The sequence below is a fragment of the Scleropages formosus genome, chromosome 11 (assembly GCF_900964775.1).
Source record: "Scleropages formosus chromosome 11, fSclFor1.1, whole genome shotgun sequence".
Lineage (NCBI taxonomy): Eukaryota > Metazoa > Chordata > Actinopteri > Osteoglossiformes > Osteoglossidae > Scleropages > Scleropages formosus.
In genome coordinates this window covers 19,260,951-19,287,299 of record NC_041816.1, presented here as the reverse complement: position 1 = coordinate 19,287,299, position 26,349 = coordinate 19,260,951, and the positions used below count along the sequence as shown (strand labels likewise).

At 43.5% G+C, this 26,349-nt stretch overlaps 1 protein-coding gene across 5 annotated transcripts in view; it reads right to left on the bottom strand.

Annotated features, from left to right (window-relative positions):
* Nucleotides 1-212: 212 nt before the first annotated feature.
* Nucleotides 213-26,349, bottom strand: part of shank2b (SH3 and multiple ankyrin repeat domains 2b) — a 157,879-nt gene continuing 131,742 nt past the window's right edge. For 3 of the 5 annotated variants that reach the window (XM_029256178.1, XM_029256181.1, XM_029256182.1), the window contains 8 exons: nt 23,569-23,704; nt 22,750-22,830; nt 22,433-22,441; nt 19,286-19,309; nt 17,094-17,215; nt 16,616-16,727; nt 13,078-15,496; nt 213-3,063 (listed from right to left, as the gene is read on the bottom strand). In XM_029256178.1, coding sequence (XP_029112011.1) covers nt 2,511-3,063; nt 13,078-15,496; nt 16,616-16,727; nt 17,094-17,215; nt 19,286-19,309; nt 22,433-22,441; nt 22,750-22,830; nt 23,569-23,704 — 3,456 coding nt within the window. In that variant the 3' untranslated portion in view covers nt 213-2,510. The remainder of the gene's footprint in view (nt 3,064-13,077; nt 15,497-16,615; nt 16,728-17,093; nt 17,216-19,285; nt 19,310-22,432; nt 22,442-22,749; nt 22,831-23,568; nt 23,705-26,349) is intronic. The other 2 variants (XM_029256179.1, XM_029256180.1) reach the window with 2 other exon arrangements.

Here is a 26,349-nt window from a genome sequence, read left to right as displayed (position 1 = left end):
ACTAGCAGCTTAACTCCTATAAGTCTTCTTAAAGGAGATCTGTATTCCCTTCAAATTTTAGGATAATAATCTTTATATGTGTATGTATGTATGTATATATATATATTTATATATTTATATATATTTAGTAATATATATATGTATGTCTCTGTCATTCATGTAAACCAGACATGTTAACTTTAAACAGTTCAGTACACTGTCATGAAGGCGGGAGGGACATTCCTCATGCACGTGGCGGGTGGCGCTCACAGAGCAGACCCCCCTGAGCTCTCCAATGCAGACGGCCCCTAGCGAGGGAGGGGAGCCCTAGGCGAGACCCCCGTTGGCACTGATCTGGAAAACGGAACACAAACACTTTCAACCTCATTTGCTTTCAAAGAACAGTTCTGATCGCATCAGTTTTGGGACTGCTTTATTGTGCTCTGAAGTTGGATCCACAACAGTAAGGTTAAGTAAAGTTAAAATTTTTACTAAAACCTTTCAATTCTCTTGTTAAAGCCTTTAGCAATTTATAAATTATACTTTCTTAATATATATATATATATTTCTGAAAACACTTTCCCAAACACTTAGTCTTAGATGCCAAAACTACACGTGTTCCTGTAAGTGCTCACAGAAGTATCTGTGGGTCTGAACTCAGCAGAAATTAATTAATATTGATTAAAGGACAATTAACACCAAGTCCTTGCAAGAAGGTTCAACACTGGTTTCAGAAGCAATGTGTCTACATTCTAATACACTTTCTTTTACAAATTTCATTTGTAACAGATTACATACACTTGGGAATGTGTCATATTAAATACATATTCTGGCTTTTCTTGGTTTTTTACCAAAACCAATTGAGAAAATAAACAAGAAATTTCCAATATATGCATCCTGCTATGTTAGAAACTGAAAAAGCCCCGATCATTGGTGAAGAAGAATGGAGATGTACGACAGCCTGTCAAAAGCCGATGCGACGTCCTACACTTCCGAGAAGAGATGCGTCCCGAGACGAACGGATGGTAACCCTGCTTTATCTTAGGACTGAGGTGCGGTGGCCTTCCTGTGACATACATTGATAGCCTGTTTTAATTTAAAAACAGAGGGAAAACATAACTGTCCACCTGCTTCCTGCATCACCCCTATTCACCTTCCCCAGAAGCCTGGGGCCTTCCGCCATCAGGAGGACTCACTTTCCGATCAGCCATGGCAAAGACAGGCAGGTGAGAGAGGAAATACTGCTTTTATACTGACTTATAATTGATACAGACCAAAGTTGAATGTCACTTTAGAATCAGAGTATCTCTGAACAGCTCTCACTTGCTGCAGCCGCACAGTACGGTATCAGGAAGTGTGTCGCCTCTCTTCACGGTTTAGGGTTAGGGTGCTCTGGCCTAAAAAAATGACAAACAGCATCACTGGGCTTTCACACTTTCTAAACATGGTGCTGAAGTGTGTGTTGTGGCCCTTGACACAGTCACCTCTGAAACCTTAACACTTTAAAGCGCCCTACTAGGACCAGCTGCTCAAAACAAAAGATTAACACTCTTCAGATAACGTCTCTGTGAAGGACTGAAAGACCTACTGTTAAAGATCAGACTCGACGAAAGGAAGAGATGTCGAAAAAAGCGGACTCAAGAAGAACACTGCTCGCCTCAGTGATCTGGCACATTCTTTGGGGAGGGGGCAGGCTGGGGCAGCGGGGGTGGAGTGAAAGAGGGACGGCCCTTGGCATTCAGCACTCCAACTCACCTGCACTTGTGTGGAAGACAATAATGATAAATATACATTGTACACCTTTCAGACAACTCAAATAGATATAGTGAATTCAACTAAACCAAAATTTACCATAATTCCAGAAAGGGAAAGCAAATGACATCTTACAAAAAGGACTGCTTGCTACAATTGTGCCCCTATAGCTGTGAAATAGGTGCAAAATATTAAGAGGTGATTTATTTTCAAGTAGAAACATCAATTCTGGGATCGCGTATGCTCTGAAAGAAATGACTATGACTGAGCAAGTATTTCGTCTATCTTCTTTCCAAAGAAATGTGTGAGAAGCAGAACTTTTTTTTCTTAGACAGCTGATGCATCACTCAATATAACCCCTTTTTCTGAAGAAATATTCTCTGAAGAAATTCTAGCAAAGATAGAAAATGAAATCCCAGCTCTGCTGGTTTGGGTGCATCCAAATGAAGCTGATTTAAAAAGTCCTTATATTCCAAAGCGATTAGTCTCTAGTAGACGTTATGTCACTAAAAAGAGGAACATCCCCCACTGGCTCCACTGGCTCCTCCAGCTCCACCCAGGGGCAGAGCCATATGCTGCTGACCACTCAGATTCCAGAGAACTCTTGTGCTTATTGGGGAACTGCGCTCGTTACTTTGAAAACCGCAGTTCTTCAGGATATGATGACTCCTACTTCCCGACGAGGGCATGATGGGTATATAATTACACACTTGAGAGAAGTGGGGGGACAGTGAATGAACACAGAGACCAGGAGTCCTTCGGAAAAAGCTCACCCTCTCTTATCTATCTAATAGGAGTTTCAGTGCTCTTTCTATGTTCATTCGGTGGCCGACCCGAGTCACCCCTAGATCTATGAGGTCTTCCTTTTGGAGGTTTGGTAAATGGGTCCCCTCGATCTCATTGTCCATAAAGGCGTCCTTGTGCTCGGCCAAGTTTAGGCTCTCCAGCCAATCTGCTACATCATGCTTGGTCCACAGGACAACTGGCTTGGTGGCGAAAGGCTTGTTGGAGACGGCCTGGATCAGAGTCAGGGGGGAGGGTGACCGGCTACGGCCGGTGCCCAGGCTGAAGCGTTCACCTGCCAAGGGGGGCGTGGGCAGACCAAACACGTCCGTCAGGGTGGGCGAAGAGGCGGAAGCTGGTAGCGAGGAGGCGCGGCCGGGAGCCGAGTCCGGCGGGGACATGATGGGGCTGGGTGCGCGCGGCTGGGTGGGCATGCTGTCCGGCTGCCGGCCCGGTGAGGGGATGGGCTGGTTGGGGCCGGGCCGGACGGCAAAGGTGACCATGGTGTTCCGTTGTGTACCTGAGGCTGGGGACGTACTCTCGGTGGCCCTGTGAGGTGAGGAGAGACAGGCAGTCACACACAAACAATCACACACAGCACTGGCTGCATCACATTTTACTCACATCAAACTGGCAGGACACAAACTACATACGTGTAACTAAAGTCTTTTTTTTTTTTTTTTTAATACATTTCTCAGATACACTACTCATTTAGCTGACACTTTTCAACAAAACAACTTATGACTACTTATCCATTAACACATACACACACACACATTTTCTGAACCACTTGTCCCATACGGGGTCGCGGGGAACCGGAGCCTACCCGGCAACACAGGGCGTAAGGCCAGAGGGGAAATCATTAAATTGACTGGAGAAATTTTAGGGTAAGTACCTCACACAAGGGTATTACAGCAGTAGATGAGATCTGAACAAGCAACCTTTGTATACAAAGGCAGAAGCTCTAACCACTATGCTACAGCTGCTCCCTAAACAAAATGTGACAAGGTATTTTAATTGATACTTCATAGATAAAGTTTGTATTTTAGCATTAAAACATCCCGGGATTTTTTTAAGACAGTAAAACAAAACTGTAGGACACACGTAGCAGTTCATACGCGTAACGGAACTGTATAAGATATACAGTTTATCTGAGCAACAATCCAAGTACACTTCTGTGAAGATTCTGAAGTATACAGTTTTCTTAGTATGCCTCAAAATAATTTCTTTTTGACATTTCTCCTCACAGATACTATGAGAGAGAAAGAAGCGGCTATATGGACAAGGATACTCACCAAATGACACAGAAACTGGAACTAAGAGTGAACGCGAACACTTCAGGTCTCTACGCTCATATTCCATGCCTTACAGAAAACATGCTCCAGTGCACCAACAAGCACAATAGGTGGAGGATTTCCAAAGGGGGGCTCCCCACACACTAATCCACCAACTTCCGCCGCTCTGGATGGCTTTACTCTCCAACACTTGACTGACTTACTGGACAGATTACTGCTGTGGAAATTAAACAGAAAGTACTGAATTGCCAGAAGATGTCTGTGCTGCCGCCAACATTTCCTCGGCCAATGTTCCGTCCGCTCGAACTCCGACCCCCCCCGGGATCTACTGTCCACTGGAACCGGACGACAAAGCTGGACCCTACTGGCTGTACTGGAGCAGCGGAGACCTTAGTGACTCTACATGTGACGAGCCTGTCTCCAGCTCAACATACCCCCTTCCCTCTACACAGCGCTTGCTTTTGTGTGTGTGTGTGTGTGTGTGTGTGTGTGTGTGTGTGTGTGTGTGTGTGTGTGTGTACGGGCGCACCCTTCATTCCACTTGCGTGTGGTCAGCTTAAATCAGGGCTAACCCAGCTGGGTGGAATCACGCCGTCCCTTTTGCTGTCAGCATATGTAAATTTGTTGCGCATTTCACACACTCGGCAAGCCGGAGAAAGGGTGGTTTGAAGGGGCTCAGGAAGGATCCCGAACTCATCTGAGGTCTGACACTACTGTAGAATGTCCTGAATCTACAGAACCTCTTGCGCTTTATTTCAATTCATCTGAATTACAAAAGGCCTTTTTCTCTAAAAACCTGTTGTCCATACAAGAAACACAATAAATACTATTAAGAACTGTGATGATCAATGACTACAACTATTAATAACTATTTACTAATATTCTTTGAAATAAGCCTGTGATGTTTTGAGTACAGTAATTTGCCATGCTGCACACTGACACATGGATGCCATTTTTACCATGGTCCACATTACAGTGTTATACCTGAGAGCTGCCACTGGAGGGAAGTGCAGTCAGGCTGTTTGCTCAGCAGCCTCATCCCGTCACTCTACTCTGGTAACCTCAAAAAATGTGGCGCGTCATCTCTGAGGGAAAGGAGGTCTGAACAGCTCCTACCTCCCTTGGGCTGCTTCTACTCATTCCTCAGGACAAAGCAAATCATGCTCTGGCTTTTGCAAAAATTAACTGTTTAAATAATTAACTTCCAAAATTACTCTGAAGAAAGATTTTTATAAGCACCTTAAAGAGGACACACACATAAAAAAAAATGAAAAGCATAATAGCTTTTAGGTATTTATCCCTCCATCCGTTAACAACAACCACTTGTCCAGTTCAGGGCTTCAGTGGTCCAGAAACTATTCCAGAAGTACTGGATGCAGTCGTAAGAGACGGTACACCCTGGAGAGGACGCTGGTTCATCACAGGACAATTAAACACACATTCATACAGGCACACACTAAGGGCAATTAAGACTCATTTGTCTTTAAAATGGGTGAAATACCTCTGAAAAACTCTACTTTAAAAAGATCTCAGTTTTGGGGAAATAAAGCACACAGTAACAATCTGGATGGTAACATTTAGGAATTCAAAGTATATGCATGAATGAGGAATTTGTTAGTTATGTGTTTTCAGTTCAGTAAACAGTGACATTTATGACACTTATGGCATTTTGCAATAAAATAAAATCATCTTGTAACTGCATTAAGAGTGACCAAATTCTTATGCAGAAGTTTGAATAAAAAAATGTAGTTATATTAGAATGTCATAACTAATTGAAACCTAGGAAAGAACTGAATCACATGCTGTATCCAGTACAAAGCAGTCAGTGTCCAAACAAAGGGTGAAAACTACCTTGGTGTTTATGACCAGTTTCCACAGCCACTATAATAGCAAAAGCAACAAAAAGACACTTGTGACACCTAAATACAACTTGTTTATAGAGATTAATTCTTGGCTCTAAATTTATATTTAAACCGATGATGCTGAAAGAAGTCGTAAAGTTAAATAAGGAGGATTAGATGCATATGTGCAGTACACATTAAACATGCATTTACAAAAAAGAAGAGCTGCTCATCTTGAGAAGATGAAGACTATGTCCAAATTAAACATGCACATGGTCTTTTCACTGTCTCCAGTTACAGGGACTCCTGGCTTCTGGTCCAGCCCATCCACCTTGGTGCGAGGTCAGTGGCAACCAACATAAGACAGTCAGACAATGGGCTCTCAGGACGTGACTGCAGCTACAACTGCATGAACATAAGGCGCTCGGCACCATCCCTTGTCAACGAGGGCAAGGCTGAGATGACCTCTCGTGACCTCCGGTGCCATGGGTGCCAACACCCTTCCTTGATTAATGAGTCTAATGTTAATTACGTTCTCCCGCTCTGCGTCAGCATCTCCCAGTGATAACAATACATGACACAGCTCATTACTGCACACATGAGGAGGTCTTGTGTGACTCTGCATCAACGCTTCTTGCCAGAGGCGGCCCACGAAACACAGCGCAGACTTTGTGTCGACACCATGGACAGGAAGCAGCACACTTGTGTGTCCTCACTCTCAGGCTGTGCCCTGGTCTGAAAAACTGGCATAAACATAATAATTCCTCCATATGAGCTGCCTTAAAAATGCACAGCCATCATTGATGATAACTGCCATGATGAAACAGAAATTGGTTCAAACCCTTAAAAAAGAAATTATTAAAAATGTCTGCGCATTCTCACCATGTCACATAACTGTTTTTTTTGCTTCAGAGCTGTGTTTAACATCTGGTTCTTGAGGCCCAAGGAAAAAGCAATCTGTTTTCTGGGTTATTAACACCTTTATCTCCACACTGAAAGCTGGATGATGATGATAAGACAAAAGACACAAGGAGAGCAGGCTTGTCAGCAATTTCTGGTCTCACCCAGGCCTTGTCTTATCACTCCTTGATCCCATTCTGCTAGATGACACTTACAACACAGGCTCCTTGAAAATCAACCATATGGGAAGATGCTGAAAATCAGCACAACGATGAGATGGAAAAGGAACTATATAGACTCCATAGGCACAGAATTCTTTGTGTTGAATTGTCCATCTGTCCATGATCACCTACATTTATTTATCTAGCCTCATATTCCTCAGAAAAGCGACTTACAATATTAAGATATTTCCCACAATTTACCCATTTAGATAGCTGAGTAATTTAAAAAAAAAAAAAAAAAAAACTGTAGCCATAATAGGGTAAACACCTCACTAAAGGACTTTGCAGCTTGAGCTGGGATTCAAACGTGTGATCTGTGACCAAAGGCAGTAGCTCTAACCACTACACTACCTCCTGCTACAGGTATGTCTTTAATCAGCTTTCAGTATCAAGTTTAAGACTCTGTTCATGGGTGATGAGTTGGGAAAAAGATCTGCACCCCAAAGCCTATAGCACCTGATCATTCTCAGCACCACAAAAAAAGAGAACAATGTTCCTCCACATATGACATTAGTTGGTCCCTCACATGAGAGGCCCAAAATCAAAAGCCTGTAGGTTCTCTGAGTGTCGATGTTGTTGAATGAGCTCCCACTGTCCCTCAGAATGACTGAATCCTTTTCAACATTAAGGAAGGGTCATAAAAGCGCCTCTTTCAAACCCACTTCTCTTCTGATCACCTAACATCCACAAAGTCGCACCACATCATCTGCCATGATCACCTTTACATTTCCTAGTGTCTTTTCTATAGACAGTATACAGTATGTATATAGTTCCTCACGTAATGTACATCAGCCAAAACTGTTACTGCACAAACTGTGCTTTAACAATTACATGTCTGTTTCTTAATCTCATTGCCTGCTCTGAAATGTATTTTTATCTATTTTGAGACACCACCTTGGAGAAAAGCGTTTGTTTTGGAAAAAAATGTAAATGTAACGATGTTATTTGTATGAATATGCAAATATGTTGTGTGCCTACAGGACTCTGCTTTTGGCTTCATATGATCCCCTAGTCCAGCTCAGCAACTCACCTCCAGTGAATTATGAATGCCACTGTGAACACTTTTGAGCCTAGACATTAAGATCGCATGAAGGAGCTTTCATGTGACCATCTCCAGCAGCATACTACTGAAAGTTTCAAACTATAGGACCTGTGCGAGTGTATGCCACAGAAGGCAGCGGAACACAAGACCCAAGATCCACCACAGCAGACCTCACAACGACACAAGGACGGAACTCAAGCAATGAGTGTGTAAAGATCATGGGTAGAATTGAGAAGAGACCTCTTGTGACACTGAGGTTCTTCATGGTCAGCGAACTTCTCTCTGTGGTTATATCTAACCCTCCACCATGCCACCACCAGCAGCTCAACATAGGCTATTTAGAACCGAACCCCAGACAGCGAAGAAGTAACAATGGAGTGATAAGAGAAAATGAAGGTGACAACCCAACATACAGAACACATCTCCACATTAAAACTGTACAAACCATGAACTTACATATTCTCAGTGTGAAGCTCTGATCATGAGAGTTTATGGAAGATCACGGAAGCAAAACGGAAGATGACAGAATGAAATGAAAGGAACAGAACAGTGAGAGGAAAACTAACACATTTAGGAGGCAAGGAGGAACAAAAGACAAATGTCTTGATGAAAGTATTATACTCACCACCTTCAAAACTATATTGCCCAAAAATTTCTGGATGTCACCTTTGCATCACCAGCTCCTGCTTACCCAAGGGGAATAACAGTACTGCTGACATTTGGTTAGGTGTAGTTTCTGCATACTTTCTGGGCCTGTTTTGAAGGTAGGTTATTGGTTATTGCTGTGGAGACAGAAAGACACACACACAAACTGACCTCTTGGGTAACAAACAACTGCTCTCTTCAGGAGCCGCCATCTCCATTGGTACTGCAATTTACACTGCATTGATCATCTGCTCACGTTCAATTGGGGGAGCAGTAGGCAGCCCGCAGGCACCCCCAGCCAATCATAGCCCTTAGAGAATTGTGTAGAAGAGCGCAACAGTGCAACCAAGTGGTCCATCTATCAACACCGATAGCAGCGGGTCACTCCCAAGACAAAGGTTAAGGCCAATGCAGTTTACCAAATTCACACTAGAACCTCAAACTTTCGAACTATCAATAGACTGTTTTATATTCCTTCATACATAAAATATGTTGACGAACATCACTGAAAATGTGTAAATACAGACAAACCTGTGTGTAGATGTTAAATTAACATAAAAAAAGAAAATATACAATATACATAATATACAATGTATACAATTTCCACAACTGACACTACTGCTGTTACAGCTAAACAAATGCTACGGCGTATGAAACTCGACAACAGCCAGGCAAACTGCACACGATGAGAGATGCCATCCGACACGTGCAGAAAGACGGATGCATGCAAGCACACGCACATACAGAAATGCACAGAAACATGCCCATGCCAAGAAATGGCAAAATGTGGTAAGACACACTCAGTTACACAACAAAAGCCATGTACTTGCAAGCTGACCTGCACACACTGACACACAGACACACAAGCCCTCAGGTGCCTAAGATCACAGAGACAAGTCTCCACATGGCACAGCTGCCCCAGGAACGTGACCAAAATGAGGATTAAACCACAGTGGGAACAAGCAGGCCACAATCGGCGCTCTCCAGAAAACAAGAGCTAGCACTGACCTCCAGTGCCGCTCCTGTCCCGCTTCCCACCGAAATCACGCGTACGCAAGCACGCACGCACACACAAGCTTCTTTGCAGTACCCTTTTGGATCCAACACATCCATCTGGTTACATAACTCTCTCTAGGACATTCGGGGCACGTGTAGGAATTGAACTGTGAGATGGTAGTGAACTCTGATCCAGCTTCACCCTGCCCCCACCTCCCCAAACCCCAAACCCCCACCGACCTCCCCCCCCCACCCTGGAGCGCTTTGGTTTAGCCTGTGTTAATCGGACTGACATTATTCATCCAGTCCTCAAGGCTGCTCTCATCATTAGGTTGCTAGGCAACTGTTTCGTTCATGGGCAGAATGCACACTAATCTGTGAAAAAAATCCCTGTATTGTAAAGTCTTCATTTCGTACTGCTAGACAAATATGATTAAAATTGAGATTAAGAACTCCATATGACCTCAAAGCCCAGGTTACTGCAGCACCATGATCATGAGAGAACACATTTTCAATCTACTCCTGACATCTACCAAGGAGACAGGGAAGACACCCTTCCAGGTACAGCACCCATCTGTCCATATCTAATAAGAGGCAACTGGGGAGCTGTGCTCATTTTAATATATCAACCAAAACAAACGTAGAAGGAGACAGGAGTGATCTGGGTCCTCACCTCAGCAGTGAAGGATGGGGCTCTTTATGTAAAATGCATGTGAGCTGTGAATAATTCAGCATCCTTTTTCATGTTGCATAAGAGCACGGAATTAAAGAAACATGAACACAAGTACTTAGAGCCCAGCCTCAGTCGGCTGCTCAAGTTCAGCCCGGACACTAGTGCAGATGGTTATTTAGGAAGGAATAAAATCTTCACATACAACCAAACACACAGCTGGACACAACTACATGGGCATGTATTGTGGGCACAAGAGAGTGTACTTCCCTAGTGGACAGATGGGGAGACCTGCAGATGGAGGCCAGGCAATGGCTTCTGCACAGAGACCAGCGGTACAAAGTGCTGGACGAAAAGCACACCCGCAATCCCCAACCATTGATGAGATATTACCAAAATCTGCGTGTGCGTTTCAAATTGCAGTGCATTCATTTCAACCACTGGCACTGGGCTGTTGACCGGTGGGGAGGCACACCTCTCAGCAGGATTGAACGAGGACTCTAAACTCAAAGTATTTACATAGTGCAGATTTACTTTTCCAAATCAGTGGAAACCGTGGCTCATGAAAACAAGTCCATAAAAAGCAACATCAGGGCCTGGATCTCTTTGGGCCACCAATACCTGCGCTGGAAAAAAGGTTACCTAATGCAGTCTGCTTCAATGCAGAACATATGAAAATACCAGCAAAGGTATTTAAGAGGCCAGGAATAAAGTACTACTACAAAGTACAAGTGCGCCACTGCTCAGGTTGAGACGCAGCTGCTTGGCGATTTGATTGGTTGCTCCTAGCAACGGATCTGCTCACTTGCTGTTCATAGCAACATTTGATCTATGTATGAACTGTGCTGCAGAGGCAGTGCTGAGATGCTTGTGTGCGCACGCATACACACACACACACACACACACACAAACAAACAAACAAAGATCAACAGGGTAATGGAAGAGAGAGACTGGTGCTTCACAATGTCAGTCGCAACTCAGGACATCCCCATGGGCATGATGCACGGAGATGGATTAACCTTTATGCATCTGCATGTATACAGACATGCACATTCACCATCACACACAACTGCACGCACACACACAAACACACAGCTGCAACTGTATGCACACAAATCCATACATATATATACTGAGTGTATGTGTATATATCCACACTCATGTTCACACCCTGAGACCCCACACTGTCACACACACATTTTCCAAGCTGGTGTTTTATTTCTGTTCTCCTCATCGAGGCTGAGGATTGTGATTCACTGTTCTCCCACTCAGCTGGGGGAGCAGTATTAGTGCGCACAAACAAGGCCAAGCGTGCAATAGCGAGCGGGAGGAGGAAGGCAGCGGCCCATCTTGGCCTACCTTGTTCCAACCTCACCGTACTTGAGGAAAGCTTCAAGGTAACCACAGCAGCCATGCATTGGTCACCCATTAAGAGAATAAGCAGGGCTTATCTTAACTTGCATACAGAGAAGAAGCCATATATTTAAAGAAAAACAGTAATCCTATACACTACTAACAGCAGCTTTAATATACTGTGTATTAGACTCTAACCATGAATGTGAATGGATAAGCAAATAATAATTCATTTAAAGGTTAAAAGAGTGAAGATTGTCACCCTGCTTTGAAACACTGACAATGACTCATCATACTAATTGTATCATTGTAGATTACTGCATATTTAAGAAACAGCCAAGAGCTCTAAAGTCTGGGCAGGCACTGGTTTTATACCTAATAACGCACATAACTGCTGACATTCACATTTACATTTCAAAATAATAAAACAGCTATTGACATTGATATGGTCCTCACTCTAACATGCAACTTAGACGTAATTCAATATGACAACAGCTCCTTCTGAAGTAAAATTACATTAGTCCCAGGTCAGTTCTTAAGTTTTATAGAAAGTATGCATTACAATCAGTTCAAACAGTTACAATACCCACAATATGGTGTCTGACAGTAATGTCCTGTTCATGGACCAAAAAGTATCATTCATGGGTGGCTATTAATGCTGGTGATTATTACTGTGAGTCAATGAGCCGTTGACACACTCAGACAAAGTTAATCAACTACATAAAAATAACAGAGACAGATGGGAAATCTACTGATCCGGCCCTAATGGGACTGAACACAGAAGACATGCTGGGCCTTCATAGAGGTCTAAACCATGTTGAAATTCATTGGTCACGGACTTGTTTCAAATTCCTTCGAGCAACAGTATACAACGCTGGGGGTGCACATTGACCCGAACCACGCAGAACAACCGTAAGCTTGAGGTGACTTACAAGCATAAAACACTGGGTTCACAAAAATTGACAAGACCATTAGTCTTGTTGGAGCTATAACAGTGATGGTCTGATTCAAAAACTACTTAAAAAACCACCCTCCCTTTTTCAGTGACCTCTGAACATGCAATTGGAATATTGCAGAAAAGCAATCCCAGATAAGACATTTCCCTACCTACTTGCTTGCCACAGTATTCATTTAACTTATTACTTTCTTCCAAAGAAATTCAGATGTTCAAGTCAAACTGTAGTTACAGTAAATGAGCACAGACTATCACGCCAAAACATTTCCACTTGAATAAACTTGCAGTGTCTTTAGCCATGCTCAGTCTCAAACAGCACAACGCTGTCCCCCTGAAACAATCACGCTTCTCCTAATCTTTGCATAATAAAGGCCATAGGCAAAGAACTTCAGTAGAACATGAACATCAGATTTGCTCTTTGTTCCAAGCCAGCAATACATTAAAAATGATACCAACTCAAGCAAACAGCAGAATGATAAATCATTAAAAGAACTGTCAGCACACAAGTCTTGCTTACCCAGATTTACCCGAGGTGGGACAGAGAGATTTAAATTTCAACTGCAGAAAAAACACAAATTCTGCCATTTACTAAAAAGAAGGCAGCAAAGAGACGGGAAAAAGGAGGCCAAAAAGAAGGTGGATTACCTTGTTCCGAAGTTACTCCTGGATCCAGTTGGAGAATCCAGGGCTTCTCCTGACTTGGGTGTCCGTTCCCTGTTCATCTGCTGTAGGATCGAATTCAGTTCACTAATAACATTGGCCTTGGGGTCTGGGGTAGGTGGACTCTTAAGTTCTGGAGGATCTCCCCAGAGTTTTGAGGTCCTTTGTGTTGGGGTTTTGGGAGGGTCCGACTGAGCACCTCCAGGCGGCGGAGGCGGAGCAGGAGGCGGCATCCCAAATGCTTCAAGGCTCTCTTCAATCAGGGCATCTTTATAAAGTGCATTGCTTTTGTTGATGATAGGCTTCATTTTTGGCTTGGGTGGGACGGGGGGCCTGTCGACCAGAAATGTTTGCCCATCTGCATAGACCGTACAAGTGTCCAGGTTCTCTCCACCCTCAGAGGACAGAGTGGAAATGCTGGACACGGTTGAGATAGTGCTGGTTGTCTCTAGGTGAGGGTCCCCACTGCTCCGACTGTCCACTTCTTCGATGCCTGAGTCAGTAATGGGCTCAAAATTCTCAGGTGGTGGTGGTGGATAGTTGGGAGGCATGCAGTTTGAGAGCACCGCTGGCTTCTTTAGTTCAGCGTTGGCTAGTGCTGCCTGTGGTACATGGGGGTGATAAGGGGTCAGGGAAGAGCCCCCTGTCCCATTTGTCCTTTGCTTCAGAATCTCAGCGATGGCACCTGCCTGGTCCTCTGGGATGTCAAAACTGTTGGCAAACTCCAGAGGGGGTGGCAAGGGCTCTGAGAATACAAATTCTTCATCAATGTCAACGGAAGCCAGAGGTGGTGGGGGTATGCGGAAGGGCAGCTTCACAGGCTCATCCACTGAGCTAATGGTAATTATCGTCTTGCCGTGAGGGCCGGCAGGTTTGGAATTTGGGACTGAAGGATTAGTTGCATTTGAAGACTGATTGAGCATGGGCTGGTTGGGGTCTCGCAGCTCAGTGGGGGTACTATCGGTGGCTGTGGCATCCTCTCTTTCTCCCTTTGCCATGTTGTTCTCTTCAGGCTTGTTCCCATCAACAGTGTGCACCATAAGAAGGCCAGCAGACTTCTGCTGTGAGGTGTCCACAATGTCTATCAACATGTTCTTCTTTTCCTCTTGCTTCTTCTCCTCCTTGGCCGAGTCCAACTCATATTTGGCTTCTGTCATCTGCCTCCGTAAGCCCCCACGCTGGCCCGGCCGTCCCATGGTGGCTGTCGCTGGAAAACTAGGCTCCATATTGGAGCGCAACTTGGTGTCAATGAATAGAGGCTTGTTGAGGTCAGGCTTAGGGGGTTCATTCTTCTGTGGGGGTGGCTGGGCCTGCTCTTTCATGGCACGGTCTCTGGCAGCCAAGGCAAGAGCCAGGGGGGAGTTGGGATCCAGTGCCTTTCCTGTAACGGGATGCACATAGTTCCCACCATTGGTGCTGTATGTTTTGCCTGCAGGTAAACTAACAGGACTGTCGAGATTGGGGCTGTTGCCTGTCCGTGTGCTAAGAGGCTCCCTCACCAATGTGGGCTCTGGACTGTTAAAGTCAGTCACATTCCCGCCTCCCTGGGGAATAGCTAGGAGTGATGAGGGAGGCGCCATCAGTTTGCGCAGTCGCTCATCGTTGCTGAACATGCCCTCATCAATGGATTTGGAATGGCGAAGACGAGGAGTTGGGGTAGGTACCGGGTCCTCGTCACCCATGTCAGTGGAGAGGAAAGCTGGGGAGTTCCTACGGGCCTCCAGTCTCTTTTCCCGGTCCCGCACAGCCCCAGCAATGGCTGCCGCGAATGGGTTACTCAGGTTGAGGCTGTCCTCAGGTCGCAACTGACCTGGGTGATCCGGTGTAGATGTTTCAATTTCCATGCTGCTGCCTTGGCTGCTCTTCCCACTGCTGCTTGTGGAAGGCTCCTTCACAATGATGGTGGGGATGGGGATGGAGCACGTTTTCTCCGGACTATCCTCCACATTAGGCTGCTTCACCAGCATGCCCTTTCTCCTTGCTGGCTTAGCAGGCACATATAATGCTTTGTTGCCCATCTTGCCAACCTCGGAGTACGGGTTCTCAGGCACATGAGCTCTGCGATTTCGGAAGTTCTGCTGGGATGAGGCATTTTGTTTGTACTCCTCACCTTCAAACTGTTCTGAGTTCTGCCGGAAGTACATGCCCTTGTCCCTGCGGATAGTGCCCACATTGGCATCCCCTCGGTTGGGAGTAGTGCCTTTAGCAGCGGAGTTCTGGTTGAAGCTTGGCCGGATGGTGCCATAGGACCTGGCTGTGGGGGATTTTGGGGCATTGTAAGGGGGCGATGGAGGAGAAATTGCAGGTGGAGGCGGAATGTCTTCTGATGTGTCCGGCATCGAAAGGCTCCTGGTAAATTTCAGCAGTGGAGGGGTTAAGAACTGTTTTTCCTCTTCTGTGATGCCTACAAAAAAGATATCACCCATCTCATTAAATAACACAGAACCAACAACCAGAGTCAATTGAAATCGAACAGAACATCTCAAAAAACATTTTTGAATTCTTTGACTTAAAATGCAATTAAAATTACATTAATTTTAAGCATTACCTGGAATGTTGTTATGACTACTAAACTAGAAATAGTTTTAAACATGTACAGCTTTAGGTTGTACTATTTAAAACTCACGATGATGCTACAGGAAAATAAAGTTGTAGTCATTAACAAAAAAACTGAACCATAATTATTATGTATTACATGGAGAAACTGGCCATTAAAAAACTGTGCACAATTAATATCTTTGCACAAGCATAATTAGTTTCAATCTCCCTACGTAAGTATTCAAACTAGTGAGTGAATCATACTGGTTCAGTAAAATGGACATTAAAACAGTTGAAAGGTTTTAGCACTGTGATTACACAGCAGAAGGACACAGTGTTCCAAGTACCACAACAGTCACAGGGTTTTTCTTGAGTCACACAGGACATGCTGAGATTTGACAGGCCAAAGGGAGGGGGGGGGGGATTCACTTTTCCTCTCACCACCATGGCTTGGCTGTACTACATGACCCTGTGGTTAGGTTCACACATCCACAGGAAAAATGCGTATCAGGCCATTGCGCTTGGACTGTACCATGCCTTAACAAATGCGTCACAGGTGCAAAAATGCCCTGTGGCTCAAAGGCTGCTCTTGCAGTTAGAGCAACATGCTAAATGTCAAGAAGCAGCAGAAGGAAGAAACAGGGTTCTGAACAGTTTAGCCAGCACTTACCGCACACTATTTTATACTTTGCACAGAAAAACGTAAAATTTAATTATTTAAAAAAAACAAGAAAAAAACCCACGAAATCCAGATCTTGGACCTGCAATAAAAATGTATATAGGATCGACGTGCAACATGCTGTACTGCAATGACTATGTACCTCTTCAATCAAGAACAATCTATTATCAAGAGATATGTCAAGGGGTACAGAAGAAAACTAAACCACACCAGAGACATGACTTAGTGTCAGACCAGGACTGGGGAGGAACAGTGATGGATGGTGGTGGGGTACAGATGTGGAGGGCCATCTTCTGGAGACATTACCTATTGATTTCTGCCGCTTCATTGTGCCTTTTGGCACACCCAGGTAGGAGCCTCTGGGACTCCCTGGCACAGTAGGTGGAACCGCGGCCACACCCTGGCGATCGTATGTGGACTGCAGCAAGGGGTGAGCGAAGGGAGAGAATGAGGCTGACACCACAACGTCTTATAGAACTTGATCATTGCCTAAGTCATAAATGATAAGTCAAATGTGCGTCTTCATAAACTCTAGCATTAGATATATGCAAGTGTACAAACAATCGGCTTTCTAAGGTGGGAATATTTTAAGATAAATAACTTTCCACTATACCACACGTGTCAAAATCAATATAAAAGAAAGCGCAGTTTGCATCTAAGGGAAAACCCTAGAAAATCAGCATAAATGTCTTCTATCTGTGCAGTGCATGATGAGCTACATCATTCAGAAGCACAGCACCGTGCGCTCACAGCTCACCAGAGCAACGAGGGATGGCCTACTCACATCAGTATCTGAGGGAGTTGCAAAACATCTGCTGGATGGTCGTGGTTTAATGGTAGCAACCCGCATGTCCACTGACACGTTGTCCCGTGTGGACTTCTGGGAAGGCATCTCATCCACTTTGTCTGGAAAACATAGCCACGCCCCCTTAACAGCATGCTAGCTATCTGCTACCACACTATCTCAATCAGCCATCAAGCCAATGGACTAAGGATCCTTTCCAAAATGCAGATAAAATAAAATGAAAATTAAAATAAAATCAAACTGAAAGAAAACAGTGGTCAACGTCAAAGCCGTGCAAGCTCTTTATTTGCTTGGATCAGACTGCTCTTAGGTCTGAGCCACTGCGCAACATGCTAGCAGTTGTTGGGAAAGCCACCATGCATTAGGTGTTTACTTAGAGTGACTTGAAAAACAATCCTCTTCTTCAGACCCTCAATATTTGAAGGCTGAGCATCTACACAGAAATGGAAGAGAAGGAAGTTCAGTGGTGGAAAGTGTGTGCCGCGATACAGCAAGTTAGACCACAGGCGCCTGCATCTCACTGGGTGCCTGGATTTATGGACCCGAGGAGACCTGCCCTAATCGCACTCCTGAAGCAAGTCATAACAGTACTACTGGGACCAGATAAACTGAGCAGAAAAGAGCTGTTTTTAGTGTAGTGTAATATGGTATTTATGCAAAATAAGACACCGATACTAGCACGAAACCCTGTTCTGCGCAATACAGAATTTGTGCAGTAGTATATCAAGTGACAGAATGAATGTTAGTGAGAAAGCTTAGTGAAATGTACTTTACTGGACTTCCTGGTTATGACAGATTGAAAAGTATGACAGCAGCCTATAAGGTGGTCCAGAACACTAGCAATACACCAGTTCACCCTTGCATAATACACACAGACACAAACCATCAAATCCATCCCTCACCTTCCCAATCAGGATTACTCTATTCGACTTCACACAAGATAAACACAACTGATCATGGTGACTATCTTAACTGTGAGTCTATGTCGCTTTGGAGAGTCTGCTAAAAGAATAAATGCAAACGTGATACATTCCGATAGTGTTACATGCATTTCTGCATCAAATTTGTCATGAATTTGACATAATAGATAAAACTGCACATTCTTGTAGGAAGAGCATTATGTTACCTTGATGGCGGGTAAACCATATGCCCCCTTGTGATCGGAAACACTCTGGGCCCTGTATGCATTGCTAGGCCATCAAAAACCTAACCCTCCTATCTGCAATAGGACCACATTACTCCCTGTTTCCAGGATGCGGCGATGCTGCAGTATCGAACACAAGGTCCCTCCCCCAGCACCAGGTCTCTCGACATGTCAAAGAAATGTTTGTGGATGGCCTGATCACGCCAGGCCGTTTCTCCCTCTGTAACCGTTACTGTCAGATTTGTACGGAAAGTGGCAACAGCAACACTGGAAATCTGTCTTTGATTCCGCTTTCCAGGTGGAATGTTTCTATATTAGACAAATGCAGCACTATTGCCATGGCAACAGCTTGTGTCTCAGTGAGTCAAAGGAGGCCCAGATATTGTAATGCTTTTAAAGAAAACAGTTTCTCCTTTTGGGAGAAATAATTGGTGGAATCTATGGTAGATGTACACAGCAATGTCAAAAATAGAAACCAAAAACCTTATAACCTTACATCTTATCATTGGATGTTCATCTTATATAATCATATGTATTTTAAAAGTAAACTGAACCTTTAAATAAAGCATGGTAAATAAGTTCCGTTGCAACGGCAAGGAAACTTTAGCACAGCAGAATTGTTCAAGAGTGCTTAGAACTTAAACAACAATTTAATAGCTACTGTCTTAAAGAACATGGTCTACAAAATTCTGCTCAACTGAACATATGTATATAGTAGATATGTATATACATATTTTCAATGTGAAAAATTAAAAAGATTTCATATCTCAGGACTGCAATTTTTGTTACGGATTTCTTGTATTTGTGGACTATATGTAGTTGTGTACACATTTGGGCTTTATAATGTTAGTATTAGTGTAAACTATTATCTTGTCTTTTTAATTTGTAATAGAAAAAACATGCAAAATTAATGCAATTCAAAACATGTCAAAATATTAACTAACAAATCAGAATTTAAAAAAATAATTTGCGTTGGAACAAATAAACTAAAATATATGTGTTGGACAAACATGCCTATTGAACTTACCACCCTTCTTTTTCCTCAAGGTGGCTTGAAAACAGAAAAAGTAATCTGTAATTTGAATTAATGCTTTACAGATATATCTGAGTGAAACATGAACAAAAGGCATCCTGTACACTAGTCTATCTCCCAGAAAAATAAAATAAATATTTTCATTATACTGTATTTCCTTAAACAAATTCCCCATATTTCATTGTAGAAATTCATTACATCATTATATATAGGTTGATTTGGAAAATCAACCTCATCTTTCTTCACTCAAATTGATTTATTATTTTCCTGTGTTTGTGCGGAATCATTAAAAGGTTAAGTTTACTACAATTGAAAGCAAAATGGTGTCTATACTGGACAGACAACATAAGTCTGCCATTTGACATAGCGTAAAGGTGTAGTGGGACTTGCCTTTTAAGAATAGTTCATAGCACAGCTCTTTGAAACTGGACAGCTCAGATGTTACTGATCTCTAAGGTTCTTCCTTTCAGCATGAGTTTTCAGATTTTTTTAACCAACAAAATATGCTTATGCAATCTGACAAGCTTCTGATAGATTATGCATTACTTCTCAAAAGCAATATTGGTCTTCTCCACATGTTATCTCTGCTGACACAACAAAAATATCCCTGCAGATGCATGTGCAGTAGCAAGACCAACAGGACAGGGAAACAAAGACCAACACAAACAAGAAATCAAAAATATGAAACGATGGCTAGAAATGATCAGATGTGTTCAAGTCAAATCAAGACTGAGGGCTTCACTGATGATCATAAGAGCCACACTGTCCTAAAGACGCTTCCGTCACTGGTCCACAAGCATAAGAACAAGACATAAAGGACTACAGCACTAAGGCACAGTCTAAATGTACACACTTATTTGAAGAGCACACCCATCAGAAAAATGAATGATGGCAAAGAAAGTTTCATCTCGCCACACTGCAAAGTCTCCCCACAGCCACACACAATTCTGCTGATGCTGAGGAACACCATGACATCACAGTGCTTTTGGCCAGAAGTATACATGAGTCCTCACTATGACACAAGAGCCATTATGTCCCAACCTAATAGCCACACCCCGAAGTCTGAAACTATTCCATACTACAATGTCTGCAAAAGGCAGGAGAATAAACATGGTGATTTAGTTGTGGGAGATTAACACCAGCTTTATTCTTGGCATATGGACATTGTAAAATGTTCTGGAAGTAGTAGGGAATGGGGCAGAAATCATTCCTGATCACGGTTATGACTCCACTGTGGGATGAGCTGTATCAGCGCACATGTTTCACATCACTTACAATGCTTTACTAGGGAGATGGCAGGCAACCTCATAAGGTTATAAACACTTAAGGGGGAAAAACTACACTGCATCATTGGGTATAAAAGCAGGGACTGGGGGTGTGGGGGGGGGGGATCAAAATCCTAACCATCTAAAGCCACCACAACTTCATCCCTCCCTGACGGCAGGAGAAAAAAAAAAAAAAAAAAACCCAAAAAGAAAATGGCTCTTAATTTGAGCTCAAGTAATTATCATCAACTATAAATCAAGACTCTTTATAGACTTATAGACGTATACAGCATCAAACGGATCAATAAACAATACAGGCGTTAACTGTGGTCCTGAACACCCAGCTAATTTTCTATAAAGGGCTACACTGCGTATGAGTGAAAAATATGAATTACCCTTTGATTTACCATGAATAATGTCAACATGGTACTGCCAATCCTGCAAGGGGCCAGTCAGCCAGTCGCTCTGCCTCATTACTGTTGACAATAAATTCCTGCAAGAATGTTTTCTTTGTAAGACGAATACTTCCAAGATATTGAAAATGCTGGGCTTAATGAGAATGCAAAGTACTTGCCTTGATACCTTTCATTTTTTCCACTTATCCTTCATTTATTAAAGTTGTTTTTCCTTGTTTGTGTCACTCACATCCAACTTCCTTGAAAGCATAATTTTGTAGAGAATAAGAAGTCCAGCAATTGCCTCCATATTATTATTTTATATAACTGACTGCAGACCATCACACACAAAAGGATTATAAGCTTTTTTGTTTTTGGTCATTTTATTATTCCTGTAGATAGTTGCACACCATGCCTTCACTACATGTTTGTTCATTTTTTTGCCTCTACTTCCTGCTAGCTTGTAATATTTTATGTTATAGGACAGAGAAGATAAGAAAGTAATAAAGCTACCTCAGTACAAAATGGTACAAAAATCTAATTTTGCATTTTCTTCTGCTTCACTCATCTTGTTAAATGGTGTAATATAAATTCCACATGAAGATACATCTTGATTCACAGTGTGCAAAGTATAAAAAGTACCTGTGGTACCTAAGGTTTAACCTCATGCTCAAGGGGGCTGCTCATAAATTATTTGACCACAGTCTTGGCTCAATAATTCTTTGTCTGCATTTAGGAGGGAAAGCCTTCTGAAGGCCTGATGGCTCAAGTAATCTGCGAGACAAGCCTGTCTTGGTAGAATCAGTACGTGCCAAATGGAGCTACAACCACAGGGAAGAGAATGAGATTGCATAATAGCATCCGAGAAAACTGGACCCCTCGTAAATCTCCTGTCACTTCCTTTTGTAGCTTCTAGGGCGAGAAAACAAGCTAAAAAAAAAAAAGAGTGAGAAATGCAGTAAATGGGGGCAATCAACAAAATCCTGAGAACAGAAAACCCCCAGGAAAGTAGCACATGGCATCATTTTCCAGTGGTGGACTTCAGTTTAGCTTTTCCTTTTCCAATTCTGCTTTCAAGGTGCTGTCTTTCCTGTCCAGTGTTCCACAACATGGCACACCATCCAGTCCACCCAACTGACAGTTTTAATGAGGCATCACAGCTCCTTATGATTTCAACACTGGGCTTGTCATGACAAAGCTGCATATTTCCAGTGCCCTCTTTTGATTTATGCTTGATGATTCACATTTAAGAGCAGGAGAAATCTGGAAACTAATTGGTATGTGGTGGAAAGACAGTGGGGAGCAGGGAGTGGGGGTTACGGTTCATACTAGAACAATGCTGGAAAAACAGAGGTTCCACGTCCAGATTTTAACAAATATGTGACATGAAAAAATTAATTTGTGAAACATATGAAAAAAAAAGAACGTTCACATGAGAAAAACATAGATAAACCAAAAAAAAAATACATTGCATGCCTTACCTTTGTCCACTAATTAAGCAGAAACAAAACAAAAATGATAGAAAAAAATTATTAAAGAAAAGTGTTTCATTTAAAGTATTCAATGCAATAGCAGTCCCTATAGCCACTGAGTAAATAAAGTCAATAAGTAAATACAAATACCATACTGCAAGATATTCTCTTCCCAGTTATTCAACATCTACATGTTGTATTCCCGCCTGTCCGTTACATAAACAGTGGAGTCAAAATGCTGCATGGACAGCCTGCCCCTCTAACCGTCCACAACATGCCTACGTGGCATTGTTGCTCTCCGCGCCCTCCTGCAGTGCCATGCTTACCTAGTTCCTCGAGTTCAGAGGTCATTGACTTAGAGCGCATGGACAGCGCTGTGGTCGGTGCTCTCTTTGGTGGTGGTGGTGCTTTAACAATAGATCAGAGACAGAGGGAGGGTGGGAGATTCACGTTTTAATGGAGTGAGGAGCATCAAATGGCACACACTTGAGAAGCACCTAGAGCCCTCTGGTACTTTTCACTGAAATGATTTCAGTGAAAATATTCAGTAAAATATTTCAGAGCCCATCAACGCACTGGTTCCTGCCCGGGTGCCCCTCGCCTTCCTACTGAATATTAAAAAGTCAATTCATCTGAACAACCACTTCTGTAGTCCTATTTAAGCGCTCATGAGGCACAGAGGAGGTGCCTATACCTCAGTGCTCAGAAGTATTGCACTCCTGGTCATTCTTGAACACTGTTCTGGGTTCAGAACCTGGAGCAAAAATCTGTTCGGTCCCAATGCCCCTGGAGGCCTAGGCCACGCATTTCTAGAAGCTCTGACAGCAGAACTGGCACACCCCTCTGCAGATAGCCCAGATTTGCCTTCAACTCCCACTCCCCCCACACACTGGTATCTCACCTCAGAGGCTGGGGCACACAGCTTTTACCACGCATTTCTCTCATTTCCATGTCACTGACACAAACTAATAGCCTCTGATAGCCTCTGTCCCAGAGAATGAGCTGGTCATGCAGAAAGCTTTCCTTGTCACCTACATTGGACTGAGTCAATACACAGGGTCACATGGTGGAGGAGAGAGATCATCCTGTATTCTCGCTACACGAGGGAGGGTGTGAGAAACGGTCCAGGTGTATGGACAGCTTACCTTTCTTCCGGGCCGTGTCCTCAGGGTCCATATTCCTGCTGACTGTGACTACCTTGATGACCAGGTGGTTGCCTCCCTGCCGAATCATGTTGACCACCTGTCTGTGGCCCACTTTGACCACGTTGTCCTGGTTAACCTGCAGTGCCAAAAGGAAGGAGAACGTTACCTCTCTGCTCTGCAATAAGGTGATGAGTATTTAAAGGGGACAGCAAACATTGGCTCGTTGAGTGTTGGCTGGACGCAACAACGGCTTTGTATAAAAGCATATTTCACCTATTACTGTTTGGTTGCAGTAGACTGGATGACCAGAAATGCTTTAACCAGCTAATCGGAGACACATTATGTTCTGGATGATGTCAACTTTGAAAACATTTTGTCCTTTCATGAACAGATGCTCTACAGTACAGTAGCATGCCAAGTAAGCACTACCACAATGTTCTTCAAGCACAGTGTGCGAGGTTCCAGCAACGCTGAATAAATGGGTAAAACTACCAGTACAGGTTACAGGGCACTTTCTAGAGCTCACAGAAGAGGACACACACAACTTATTTATGAACCCAGGGTCTATTTTTTACTACCTTCATGATGACACACAAGGTCAGCACAATCTGAAAGCCAAGAAACACATTTTTCTGGGTAAGATGCCATAGAAGAAAAAGTTACAATGTGAAACCAGTAAAGCCCTTATTTTAAGCACCTAGTGCAGGTATTAAACACAGCACTGCACATTACAGTAAAGGAAGTGGTACATATTAGTACATGAACACAGCACTTATTGAGTAAAAGCAAGCAGTTATATTGAAACTGCTATGCCAACCTCACATGTCATTCATTATCTTAAATATCAGATGTGATTGTGCGAGACAGCACAAACAGAACAATATTAAGGGAAACCACGAAGGACAGAAGGAACCTGGACCAGAGGACCATCCCTCCCCAATGCAGTGCCTATGGGGAGCAGTGAACAGCTGGGCCTGCAGATACCCCCTCCTCACCGGGGTACTTTTACATCCAAAAGATTAAGGTTCTGACTACAGAATATTGACCTGCTCATAAATAGACAGTTTAGGAGTTCACTCCCACAGTGTCGTTATACTCCTACACTGCTGCTTCCATGTGAACAGCTTGCAGTTTAAAAATTCTGGGTATAAACTTGGTTTGCTTCACGATGAGGGCAGAGAAATGTGTTGTATTTGTTGCGTCACACCTTTTTGTCAGTTTTCTACACCGCAGACTATTTTGCTACTAAAGCATAAGGTAAAACTGCTTTTTATTAAGTCCTAATTCTCACTTCAAGGCACTTGGGCCATTCTCCTACTGACCATGGAGAACATAAAACTGAGTCTGTGTGTGGAGACATGATTTCACTGTTGCTCCATACCCTGCAGCAATACGGCCATAAAATGCTGGTCGATTGAATCGGTTCGGGAAACGCAAAGCTTTGCTAACTTTGCTCTGCCGACTGTGCTGCATGTGTGTAAACTAACCAACACACACACACACACACACACACACACACACACACACACACACACACACACAAAGAGGTTGCTCTGGAAAAACCCAAGCCCTGATCTCAGCTAAGCTATCCAGATAAATGTGCACAGAGTGACACACCAGGTATGATGGGATACTGTGCTTGTAGATGACAGGAAGAAGCTTGAGTAACCTAGGAGACAGCCTCGGAAGCACATGTTTGTGAAGGAGCCACATGGCAATGGGGGACAGAGCAAGGATGGTACCCAGTGGTAGAGTCTGGACACAGAGTGGATATTTGAGTTGGAGTTTGTGTGTGGATACCTCGGCCTTTGTTTTAGAGAGAAACTAGTGTAGCACATTGTCTAAAATTATTTCCGTGTAAATGATATCACTTTCTCTAAGGCACAAGGGGATAAGAAATTGTAAAAGGGTCTCACCAGTGCACGCAAGCCCTGTTACCTGCCTTGAGAAAAAAGTGTGAATGAGCCTTAAAGCAGATTACAGGAGGAGACGGTGTTTAGGGCCGCTTCACTCGGCACCTCTATGTAGGCCTCAGACCTACTTCTGCCATAGACACCATGTGGAAAGCCACATGCGGCTGTAATCTGCCATTGTTAATACATTTCCCCGCGCCATACTGCCAAGCACATGACGGAGCTCTCGGGGGCTGCCCGGGGGCATCCATGTGAGAGATCTATGTTCAGATGGCACTCTCCCACACCGAGAGACCCTGCAGGCTCTGACACCGGCTGTTTAAGGAGCCCGATCACGTCACTAACCCATCTAAATATTGGACATTTTTGCACCGAGAACTGTGGAACACACGGCATCAAAAAAGCCTAAGTTAAGGTCAACAACAAATGTGTGCTGCAGGTTTTTCGTGTTTTTGTGTCAGTAATAGATGCATTTTTACCCATTTTAGTCTCAGAGTTTTTCTACCATTTAGTACCAGACCTACTCCTACGGCAACACTGGGGTGCGCCATGTGCCATTTCGCATCCCTCACATGTGAGGCCTTTCTTCAGGAAGAACATACAGAGTGTTTCCAGCCATGCTGGCACAGTGCTCCAGGACATAAAGAGGGGTAAAACTGAACAGTAACAACCATGTGCTGTCAAATCGAGCAAATAGGGCCCGAATGATAGTCCCTGCTTATTAAAACTAACGCTAACAACGTGCAGTAGAGACATAATGAGTTTGCAGTCAACAGGCGAATGAAAAGTTATATTTACACTACAGCGCTTGTGACTCATGTTCTTGCCATTTGATAGCACCCATCTGCTTTGAAACAACAGTTAACAC